We start from the raw sequence: 12,335 nt of genomic DNA on the forward strand, positions 1-12,335 counted from the left end.
GTGCCGGGGCACCGGATCTTTGGGGTGAACCAGCCTTTGCCGTAATGTGTTTTGGGGTTTGAAAGCCACTGGGACATCATGTTTAGAAAATAAACGTCTCTGTTTCTCCGAAACACCCGCAACATACGGAATAACCACTGGTTTGGGTCTGGGTTTGGGTGTTTTTGATGTTTTTCTGTTCTGGGCTCAGAGCAAAAAGCAACTAATACATCATTTCTGTTCCAACAGGACAGTTTTATTTTTAAAAAAGTGCAGCTAGACACAACTGCTGTGTTAGCAGTGAAACAAACTATGCAAAAACTGTTTAATAGCTTTAAAAAATGCATTCATTTGTTAAAACAAGAAAAATTTATAAAAAATACAACAATTTCTAAATGAAATGAAAGAAAGCAGAGGAAAGAAAAACATAGATTAACTTTGATACAAAAAAAGATGTTCCATCGTTTCAACAACAGTTTGTTGATACGTACTACTTAGTATCTTTTTTTCTTCAATAAACTAACCTTTAGTCTCTTTTTAAACAAATTGTTCTGGAAGTTTTAATTTCATCAAGATTATTCCGTAAACTTATTTATTGAATTACAGTATAGCGTTCTTTTAGGCTAATTTGATACGGAGGTGTTTTTTGTTTGCTTTATTATTATTTCTTATTTAATACATTGCCCACAAAGCATTTTCTGATCCTCTAAATCAGAGGTTTTCAAACTGGGGTCCACGAGCTGCATCTTGGGGGTCCTCAAAAATTTCAATAAATTGTTTACTTGGTTTTTATTTTTTAAAAAGCACGTGGGGAACAAACAAACAAACATACTAAACCAAACAAAAACTAATATTCCCATGCCATTTAGGGCTTAAAATGAAAGTAAATTACTTTTAAAACAACCTGGGGTTTATGAGGGGGTCCCTGGCAATTTTTCATCCTTGCAAGGGGTCCCCAGAACCAAAAGGTTTGAGAACCCTTTCTCTAAATACTGAAAAATTATATAAATATATATACTGTATAAACAAAAACATCTGAAAAAAGTTATTTTAAATAAGTTAAACCTAAATCAAACGACTAATTCTCTCATTGCAGTTCTCAAACATTTCCTCCACTCACTGAGGGGCTCTGGTTTGATGTGGTGTCTCGGGTCCATTCTGTTTATCAAACTGGTGCTGATAAAACGTTTGAATGCAAACATTTGATCCGACCATTTATTGCAGCTTACAGTTTTCTGCCATGTGCCTGTTGAACAGCTTTGTCAGCTTGATGACAAACTGGTCAATGGTCACAGAAATAAATTGAATTTGACAAAAGTAATAATAAATAAAAATTCTGTAAAAATGAATAAATCAAAGTCAGACATTGATTTTCAGCCATGCGTCAACAGAATTAAAAAATAAATAAAACTCATGAAACAGGCCTGGACAGAAATGAAGGTATCCTTAGTATTTTGTTGTGGACCTATATACAAGACCGTAGACACCTGTGATGATAATTAGTGGACACACATTGATTTAACATGTCCCTTTGGTCACATTGTTTTCAGGGGTACCATCATTTTTGTCCAGGCCTGTTTCATGGGTTTGGTTTTTTTTTTTTCTTTAATTCTGTTGACGCCTGGCTGAAAAGAAACATCTGACTTTTATTTGTTCATTTTCATAGAAATTCTATTTATTATGACTTTTATCAGATTCAAGTTATTTCTGTGACCATTGTGGGTTTTTCTTTTGTTAGAGGAGTACCAACAATTGTGTCCACGTGTGTCTGACATCAAGGATTTCTATAAAGCCAAATCCACTGCTCAAAAAAATAAAGGGAACACTTAAGGCACGCTAACTCCTGATCTTAATCAATGAAATATTCGCATTGAGTACTTTGTTCTGTACAGAGTTGAATGTGCTTCACAAAAGTTTGATTTACTTGGACTTAGCGTGCGTTGTTTAAGTGTTCCCTTTATTTTTTTGAACAGTGTATATTTATTGGGTAACAGATCTGGACAGGTGTGTTTAATGAGGATTCTTCAGAACCAGGCCACATGTTCGCTAATAAAAGAGCTAATAACGTCTTTAATTCCACTTCCATCTGTGAAAACAGATAAAAGATGTTTGTTTTTGTGTTAAACTTTCAGACTGTTTTTGCTCACAAACTGAATTTAAACTTTAAGCCATTTAAGCGATCCCAAACTGACGTTTACAGCCAACCTTTCAATAAACTGTCTGGTAACACACACGTCTTCTGTTCTGATTGGATAAAATCTGTTTAAATCTGGGCTCTGAGTCGGGCTGGCTCACCTTTCTTTTCATTTCAAAGCAGTAAATCTTTTTCATGTCCAATTATTTCAGACACAACAGCTGGGAGCCTCAAGAAAACATCCTCGATCCAAGACTGTTGGCTGCGTTCAACAAGAAGTACGTGAGCTCTTCCAGGGGCCTCCATCCTTTAGATTAAACTCAATATAGCTGGAGTTTGTTTAATGTTTAAGAAAAGTTTAGTAATTAAAGTTATTTTATGTTTGTGTTTTCATCAGAGAGCAAGAAAAGGAGCTTCTGATGCTTAAAAAAGGCAAACGGCCCAGAGGACGACCACGAAAGATCTTAGTAAGTCCAAATCAGCAGAACTTTATTCACCATCTCCTATTCACGTCAGTAAAAAGTAGTATACTTAAAGTTCATTTTAATAGGAATACTCAAGTATAAGTTTAAGTATATCAAGTATACTAGGCACCATGTACCTGTAGTGTACTAGAAAGTATACTAATTTAATACTTGTTCGTACAAAATTGGGACTATTTAGTTTATAAAAAGTATACTGTTATGTGTTTTCAAGTTTATAAACTTACAAAAAGAAGTATACTTTAAGTACATTTCATTAAGTAAAAGTATATTTCCCAAAGTGTACTTTTATTTACCATGTACACTGATATAAACTAGCAGTTTACTAACAAGTATACTTCTAGGACTAAATTGGTCCACAATAAGTTTATGAAAGTATACTCAGAAGTATACTGAAAGTACTCTTCTAAGTATACTTTTAGTTTAATCTTGAAATATACTACAAATAAACCAGTCTGTGTGAAAATGTACTTTCAGTGTACTACTAAAGTTTATGTTGGCCAAAAGTTGAAACATTAGTGTAAACTGAGTATATTTAGTATATTTTAGTGCAAACCATGTCGTGTACTTGGTTAAGTACATCTCAGATGAGTACATACAAAGTAAACTGGAAGTATACTCTTATTTATTTAGTTTAAATTAGTAAACTTAAAGGATACTTGCATGTACTACATTTTGCTAAGGGAGACCTTTTATTGTTTTTGTTCTTCACGTTTTAGGAGAACGCACCAGAGCCTGCGAAGTCGAGCAGCTCTTCGTCTGCTTCCTCCTCCTCGTCCTGCGATTCCTCATCCTCCTGCTCTTCCTCCTCTTCTTCCTCAGACGAGGATGACGATGACTCCGTTAAGCAAACGAGCCCGGTGGTGAGAACAAGGGAGCTCCATGCCGTCCCCCACCCCCAGAAGAAGGCGCAGATTGTGATGAAGCAGGAGACCCAAAAGAAACGAAGCAAGAAACCCCCCGAAGCCAAGGACTTCCTGCAGAACAAGAGTCCTCGCAAGATCCTGAAGACCACCAAGGATGCGGATCTTCCAGGGGCCATCAAGAAGCCCGTCCACCCGTCCAGCTTTGCCTTCATGGGCTTTCATCGCAACTCGTCCGGCAGAGATGTGGCGGGCGGTCCGTACAGGAGCCCCCTGAGCCCGGGGGGGCCGGTGAAAATGAGCTCCGTTGGACCTGGTCGGTCCTCGGTCCAAACCTCGTCCCACCAGAGCAGAAGCGAGGGTAAACTGTCCGTCTCCAGTCTGAACAGTCTGGATTTGAAGACGGCAGCTTGTAAATCCAAAGGAGTCGCAGCTTTGAATCTGAACACRTCCAAACATCCCGTTCAGGGAACCCCTCAGCACACGCTGAGCCCACCCAGTGGACAGAAGACCCCCGTGTCCACAGTGCAGCGGGTTTCTGGGAATAAAACCATCACATCCTTGTCTTCCAAAAACTCTTCTTTTAGTCAGGGTTCCAGTCCTCAGCCCCTCAACCTCCAGAGCAAAACGTCTCAGTTCACTGGTGCTCATGGGTTTGGTCCTACCCCCGCCTCGGGTCTGAGGAGTCCAGCAAACTCKGCGAGGAAGACCGCCGTCACGCAAAACCAGGAGTCCAATCCTCCTAAAAGTCCAGTAACACCTGGAAGACCGCCGGCCAGGAAAACCCAGGCCGGCGGAGACAAAGAGGCGAACGAAATCCAGACCAGCAAAGTCCAAGGAAGGGCGGAGAAGTCCTGCTCGGAGACCCAGAACCAGCAGGAGAGGATCCCCACGAAGGGCAGCAAGAAAGCCAAAATCACAGAAATGAGCACGGGCGAGGAGGAGAGTAGTTCCGACTCGGACCCCGACTCCTCCTGCGCCGGACGGGGTCGCTCGGTCGTGAGCCAGAACCAGGACTGGAAGCCCACCCGCAGCCTGATCGAACACGTGTTTGTAACCGACGTCACCGCGAACCTGGTCACCGTCACGGTCAAGGAGTCTCCGACCAGCGTGGGCTTCTTCAGCATCCGCAACTACTGACTCTTTACCCGGTCCAGACAAACCAGAACCACCTGAGGTCTCAGAGAACTGGAGAGCGGTAGGGCTGGAGGAACACGAGGGACCAAACTACAGGGTTAAGAGTTAGTGCTTTATTTTATTCTAGTAACAAGAAAAATAGAAATAAAAATAGAGTCAGTAACTGATTGTAACTATTTATTCGCTCATTTTGGACTCTGGTACAGATCAGTGAGTCGTTACTTTTCTTACYGAGATCATGTAGGAGAGAAATAACTAACATAAAACCAGGGTTTTACAGACTTTATTCATCCAGAATATCTGTTGGATGATGACGGGACAATCTGCCTTTTCACCATAGACCTTTTCTTTATTTCTCAAGCCCTTTTGGCACAGGATAAGCATTACCTGGGGACCCCATGTAACAAATAAATTACTCCCCCACATGGGATAACTGAAGCCGCAGATTTTACCGACATTTACGGACATCTCCCGGGTGAAGCCTGGTTAGTTGACATGTTGAAGACGGCGAGGCTGCGCGCGCGGTGCACCATTCAGTTTGTTCATCAAGCTTTCGCGCTCCTATTCACAACATTTCATAAGTTATAAAGTGTCCTTCCACGTCTTTTTGTAGAATAATACAACAGTAGTTGTGTTTCCATTGCAAATAATAATAATAAACTTTATTTATATAGCACCTTCCAACAATGACTTGCATCAACCAAAGTGGTTCACAAGGTAAAACAAAAACAATCAAGCCATAAAAAATCAGTACAAGTTAAAAACAATTTACAATAAAAGAAAGTAAAAAAGATATAAAGATGCTAAAAATTAAACACCAAATGCCCCTTTTAATAAGTAGGTCTTAAGTTGGGCTTGTTGTGCGAAAAACTTTGTCGATACTTTTTTAATGTCGAAAAACACAGTTTCGCAATTGCAGTGTAAGTGTAAGTAAGAAATGCTATTAAAGTCACGTGAATACGTTTGTTCTCATGATAAGTCATTATAAACATGGCGGCGATGGATGTAAACACATAGCATGTTGCTACCACGACACTAGCGCTCATCATCAGAGGAGACGTCGGCGTCTTTTATCGAGGCTTTCCAGAGACAAGTCCCTACTTGGGAGCGGCTACGTATGCTGTGTTTTTGGGAAATTGTAGTCGGTGAGTTTACTATTTTATACTACTTCTGTGATATTACTACTACTTCTACTTCCTGTTATCATCTTCGTCGTCTTTTTCACCAGTAGAAACAGCCGGTTGTTGATCACGTGACTCCTGTGATGTGAAAAAAGTGTTTCCATTGCCGTTTTGCGAAAAACACCAATTTCGATACGGCYGAAAAACCATCTCATCCTAGCGCAAAAACGTTTTGTTGAAAAAAGGAAGGTTTTTTTTCAAAATTGACGTGTTTCCATTGCGCAAATTAGAATTTCRAAAATAAATTTGCTCATTTTCATGGTCAGTGGAAACGCAGCTAATGTAGGTGCCATTGCACATCTGGTAAAGCCTGGAGCATACTCGTTCCAGAGCCGAACAGTCGATGCGCGGTCACKTGGTCGTTCGGCGTTTGTTTTCGCACACACCTTTCATAGCTCCTGAGACGCTATGAAAGCAGGTATATAGCAGGTAATTTGTGGGGGTATTTTTATTTTACAAATTACCGACATGTCCGATTCACACGGGATTAACAACACAGATAATCTGCAGTTATTACAGACAGCATGTGGTCCCCAGGTAAAACTAATCCCATCAGAAYAGGGTTTMAGATGAACTCCAGTGGAACAAACATGAGCTGTGATCAATGAAAACTTAGAATTCACTGAAACTGCAACAAAATTTACAAWTTTYAATTCAATTTTAGGTCACTTTGTTCTGTTTTTATCCCTTTAATGGTTATACAGCTCAATGAGGGATTTTCTCTGAAGAGCAATACTAAAACCGTAATCTGTCAGTAATCTGTTTTAGCGTTTCATGGATTAGCTACCTCTGGTTTTCATGTRCTACACGGGCATTTTCATTTCTTTAACGTTAACACCGCCTGAATCTGTTGGACGTTGTGTTTTCAGACAGAGGAGCAGATAGTTTCCCTCTGCTGCTCTGAGCTCATCATCATCATCATCATCATCATCATCATGGCCTCAGAAAACCTCTCTAGACTTTATCTGAGCAGGTGTACCTGCGCAGGTATCTGCAGCCCCCCTCTGACGCTCAGATAAGACTCAGGCTGATAATATGAGCTAATAAGACTTGTTTTGATTAATTGATGGTCGTTACACCTGATGACGCCTCCACAGCTGCAGGAGCAGCGTTCTGTGTGGCGTTACATTTGTGCCAGCAGCTTGAGGGTGCAGTAACACTGATTTGAGAGCAAATATCAAYATGAACTAGAAGCACTCTGAGAGCGCAAACCTTCGCCAAGACCGATTCGTCCCGACGTTATTCATGGTCAAACTGGTGTGGGATTAAGCTCCTAAGTTTTCATCAGTCACATTTCACCATGTAAAACGTCTGTTTTATCTCCTTGTATGAGTTTGTAATGGTTTGACTCTCTTTATAAAGTGCTTCCTGGTACCGTCGGCTCATGAAGCGAGTGGGTCAGCGCGACCGAAAACATTACGTCGCCCCTGAAAATGAACAAACGGAAAAACAACCTCCGAGTCTGAAGTCCACCGCACCTGTGCRCATCACTCTTCCTCGTTCTTCATCGATCTGTTTACAAGCCTACGACAGTGTGGTGTGTTTGAGGAAATGGGAAAAATGGGTTTCATGGTGCAGTCACGCACTTCCTGGTCACAAGACGTTCTCTAAATGTGCACCAAATGCGTGAAAATGTGCACATTATTGCAAGAATTATTCATCATTACATCTGGTTTTAACATTACTTTTATAAAGTTTGAAGTCCGTGCTGTGTAATCCAGTTCAAATGACCACTGAATGCTGTCACTGTTTTTTACAGAAGCCCTGTGAAAGCATCACAGCTTTGCCGATCTCAGAGGATTAATAAAAAAAATTCCTGTAGCTGCATCGTGATCCGGAACATCACCAAAATTTAAAGGTGTGTTCCTTGGCCCAGTCCCCACGCGTTGTAAATCCACAACTTTTTGATTAATGTTGTCCACAGACAGAACGACATACGCGACCGAAAACATTACCTCCTTGGTGGAGGTAACAAACAATTTGTGTGCGTTCAAATCACACACACGCTCACTTAGACCCATTAAATCAGCAAAAGCTAAAAATAAGATATATTTTGTAGCCCAGAATATTTACTTAGGAATACAAATATGCTTACTGTCATTGTGTATTGTAGGCAGTGCATCTAACATTAAATTCAACTTAACTTTTTTAATTAATATATTATAGGCAATGATTCTTAATTACATTTAGATAAATTACTGTTGGTTTTGATATTTGTAGATAATCTAATGTATTAGTCCCTCTTCATGCTGATGTTCTGTTGTATCAGGAGTGCTTAATTTGAATATCTACAAATATCAAAACCAACAAGTAATGAACCATAATGTATTTAAAAAAAAATTCTAAAATACACAATGACAGTGACAACATGTTTATGTTTAACTAAATATTGTTGGGCTACAAAATTTAAATATATTATCTTTTGGTGATTTAATACATCTTAAGATTTTGTCACTTCTGCCTCTTGGTTTAGTATATTTGCAATAAGTGCTTTGATTAGAAGAAGAAAACCCAAATTATTGTTTTTTCATATTTATCTGCTCTCAGATCAGTGTTATTGCTCACTCAAGCTGTTGGCACAAATGTAACGCCGTAGCTCTGGACCACAGATCAGAATCGATCATGCTTGTGAATCAATTTTAGTTTCTAGCGTTTCCATAATTCAACTTTTTATCCTCGTCTTTCAGTCGCTTGTTCGTATCGTACTCTGTGCACACGCAGGTCCAGGAGCTGCAGGGGAGAAACTGAAAATGTTTTTATCTGATGGAAAAAGAAACCACAACAATGTGCGCTACTTTCTGCTCCCCTGAGACGAGTTCAGCAACAAAGCTGCTCTGCAGACCGTGCCTTTCTTCCCTTTTTAAAGACTTTACCCCAACGAGGGCTGGGATTTCAACCCCGGGAGCCTCTACCTGTTTCAGTTTCTGACAGGAAGTGTGGGAACAGTCCTGCTGGGAGACGGACCACAAATATATGGAGCAAACAGGAAGTGGGTTACTGATGGAAACTGTTAAAGTGGTTTCGGTCCATTTTGTCGAAAATGTTTCTATTAGAGCCAACTCGTGTTTTATGATGCAACTTAAAGAAAACCTGGAGTCATTTCCACAGAATGTGAGGGTTAGTGGGTAAAAGTTTATTTTCTCTTGTTTTTTTTTTTACTCTTCTGAACATGAACTTGTTTCTGTTTGAGGTCTTTTGTAGATCTACTAACCGTGTCAATACGTTTGTTTTTCTTTTCAACCTATTTATTACAAATTAAACTATCTTTAGAGGGTTGTTAAACTGTTGTTTTGTGTGCCACTTTTTATATTTACTAATAAATGCAACAAATTCGACCTGTCTGACTGTTTTTATGGGAGACGTTGATAAACTGGCACTAAACTAAGAAATAAAATCAGTGTTCCTAAAGTTCAATCTAAGACTTTTTAATATTTTTAATGCCACTTGAAATGAACTTTAAGACCAACTTCACAATAAAAACAGCAACAGTTTTACCTAAATGGTTATTTTAGCAAAAAACAACTAACGGCAGTAAATAAATAAAAAATCTTAAGAATCATTTTAATATTTGAGACAAATACAATCATCCTTCTTACAACTTAACATTTTTAAGACCTGTGAAAGATCGATTTAAGACGTTTTAAAGCTAACTAAGGCCTTGTTTTTTGGATTGATGAATTCAGTGTCTTTTAAGACTTTTTAAGGATCTACAGGAACCCTGGAAATAAAATACTGTAGTTGTATTTTAGGTCTGTATGTTGACTGAACAGGGAAACAGGAAGTGAGGTGAAGAAAAGATTTGTGGCAGAAAAGGTGAAAGAAAAACTCATTTACATACGAGCTGTTGTTGGTTTGGAGACACAACAGGAAGTGTCGGTCGACAAGACAAGGATGGAGAAGATTAGGAATGAGATCATCAGAGGTGCACGAATAAACAATATTTATATCAGGGCCATTCAACTGGCGGCCTGTGGGCCAGATGTGGCCCGCCAATTGGTTCATTCATCTCTTAAGTCCAAACCCCCGGTTTTCTACTTTAACATGTTTGGTGTCTGCAGAAACATCAGAATCCTGGCTGCAAGCTGGTAAAAAACATTTCTTCAGTTAAAATTACAAGCAGTTAAAAATAAAACTATGAAAGTGAAAATAAAATTGGTTTAAAAATTTGTCAAGTCAAACATGTCAAAATAATATTTGTGTTAAATAAGAGACATACTAGGTAATTTTTGTTATTTTATTATAACTACTTTTATAGGGTTCTGTATGTTGTAATCATGATTAAATGCAGCAAAATAAACTATTAAGGTAACAGATCTTTGTAATACTTGGTTTATTTAATAATAAATTTAATTGCTGGATGTTCGGCTCCTCAGATGTTGACCTGCAGTAACTGTGGCCCCTGGAACAGTTCAGTTGAATAGCCCTGTTTTATATTATCCTACAATAATTAACAAATTTAACGATTGTTTCTGCTCACAGGAACRACTAGAAGGCATCTGATCTCCAGAGCAGCAGTCCTGTTAGCTTTGGCTCCAAAACTACATTTAAAATGTTTAATTTTACACGAAGAAACCTGTTTTTAGGTCCTCATAAAACCTTCGGAACGTGCCGTAAAAGAGCCACAAGATGGAGCTGCTGCACCGGATCAGGTCCAGGATGGGTTCTGGTTCTCTGCAGTCAACATGAAACCTCATCAGACACCACTAAATCTTTAAATCCTTACATTACTGACAACTACTAGAATTAATAATAAAAGTATTTATATAAAAACATCTAACAGGAACAAGATTTTAATTTATTATTTGATTGTTTCAGTTTTCAACAGTCACCACTTGTTGCAGGGAAAACATCTGATCTGATGATCTGTGTGTCACTAAACGTCTCCAACAAACCAATAATTAACTTTAAAAAGGTCTGAATCTGAGTCAAACTCTGAATAATTCAGCAACAAGTCTTTTAGAATCAAACTCTGAATGAAAAGTAGATTTAAAATCAGATTTTAATCAGTTGTTTCTCTGCTGCAAATTTAATCTTCTTTTCTGGCAGCTCTGATCAAATCCTCCTTCCATAATTAAAATACCTGCAGGACAAAAACCGTTAAAAAAACAGCTTTTTAAACTGTTTTAATACTTGACTGGGTTCACTTTTAAAACATTTTCAGTTCTGCTTAGAATCCTTTTTAAAAATTCAAACATACAGTTTACATAAAACTGAGCAGAAGCGTAAATTAAAGAACAATACGGTAAAAAAACATGATATAAAATAAAAAGGACATTATCTTTAGAGGACTTTCATTTATTTTCTTATACTGTCAGTTTATTGATGCAATGATTGAGCTTCACTGTTGCAGTGAATCAGCACTTTCCTCAATAAAACTACTTTATGTAAAAAACCGTTGAATAAAAGGGAAGGTTTAAAAACTGCATTTATGAATAAAAATGTAGCTGAAAGGATCAGATTGTTTTTAACGTGGTTTGCTTCTTTATCTTGATTTTATCAGAACTTAGAGGTGAAAYATTTCTTACCCAGGATCCAGACTTAACATTTATATAAACAAACATTTCTAACGTTACAAAGAAAAAAGACGTTCTGCAGTTTCAACATCTGAGTCACAGAACAGGAGCTGCAGCTTATTTTCAATTTCTGTTGTAAAAAGTCGTCGCAAGAATAAATTAGTTTGAAATGATCTTTTACTTTTTGTTGGAGTGGAAAAGAAAGAAATTTGGTGCTAATTTTACTTAGAGATATAGTTTTTTTTTATATTTCCTTCTCGGGGGTTGATGGGAAAAAAGTTAGAAGTCAGAGTATTTCTTATCACATTTTTAATCTATAAAGTCACATTTATTAACAATCAAAGATGGTTCTTTTAGAGTTATTGCTAAGTATGTAATTATACCTTTAATTTGTAAAATCCTTACAAGAGGAAGTGCCTTTAATACTCTGTTAAATTGAGTTTTAGTACATGAAACATGTATTTTTCATTAAAAGCTTCATATTAAAWAGTTACCACCTTTTTCCATGAGGTGTAAAATCAAACAAATATATTTCTCCCAGCAATCTTTTAAAAAAAATGATTTTCGTTTTTATCAGGATACATCTGCTGTGTTTAAAACAGATGTTTTTATAACRGAGAGGAGCAGAAAACAAACGGACCAACGCCCTCTGGTGGCCGGCTGCAAGATAACTGTTAAAGTCAACTCAAAGTAAAAATAATAATAAACGATACTAAAGTTAGCCACAAAGCAGATGCTTTTATAAACTGTTTTAAATGGAGCATTTGTTTCAAATTAAAATATTAAACATTATCTGGATTTAACCAGAGGGGAAGAAAAAAACCCACCAAGACCTCTTTAACAAGGCCGACCTGGTCAAAAGGTCAGTGGCTCTCCTCATAAAAGCACCAAAAACAAGCAATAAAAGATAAAACACAAACATTTTTCATGTCAAAGTGCAGCGATGTTGGGATTTTAACAGATTGGGAGTTAAAAACACAAATAAATCTTAAAGCATTGTCACTGCTGCGTTCAGAAGTCCTGCAGCACCTTTCAATACGCAGACG

The 12,335-nt window shown here is 38.0% G+C and overlaps 1 protein-coding gene and 1 long non-coding RNA gene across 2 annotated transcripts in view; one reads left to right on the forward strand and one right to left on the reverse strand.

The window, feature by feature from the left end:
- Positions 1–4,758, forward strand: part of cbx2 (chromobox homolog 2 (Drosophila Pc class)) — a 7,038-nt gene extending 2,280 nt beyond the window's left edge. Inside the window, exons 3-5 of the mRNA XM_014022511.1 lie at positions 2,326–2,391; positions 2,511–2,580; positions 3,315–4,758. Of these exons, the coding sequence (XP_013877965.1) occupies positions 2,326–2,391; positions 2,511–2,580; positions 3,315–4,598 (1,420 nt within the window). The 3' untranslated portion in view covers positions 4,599–4,758. The remainder of the gene's footprint in view (positions 1–2,325; positions 2,392–2,510; positions 2,581–3,314) is intronic.
- The window catches only part of LOC106527589 (uncharacterized), a 58,606-nt gene that overhangs the window by 3,317 nt on the left and 42,954 nt on the right, over positions 1–12,335 (reverse strand). The window lies entirely within an intron of this gene.

Source organism: Austrofundulus limnaeus, unplaced genomic scaffold (genome assembly GCF_001266775.1).
Source record: "Austrofundulus limnaeus strain Quisiro unplaced genomic scaffold, Austrofundulus_limnaeus-1.0 Scaffold333, whole genome shotgun sequence".
NCBI classification, from domain to species: Eukaryota; Metazoa; Chordata; class Actinopteri; order Cyprinodontiformes; family Rivulidae; genus Austrofundulus; species Austrofundulus limnaeus.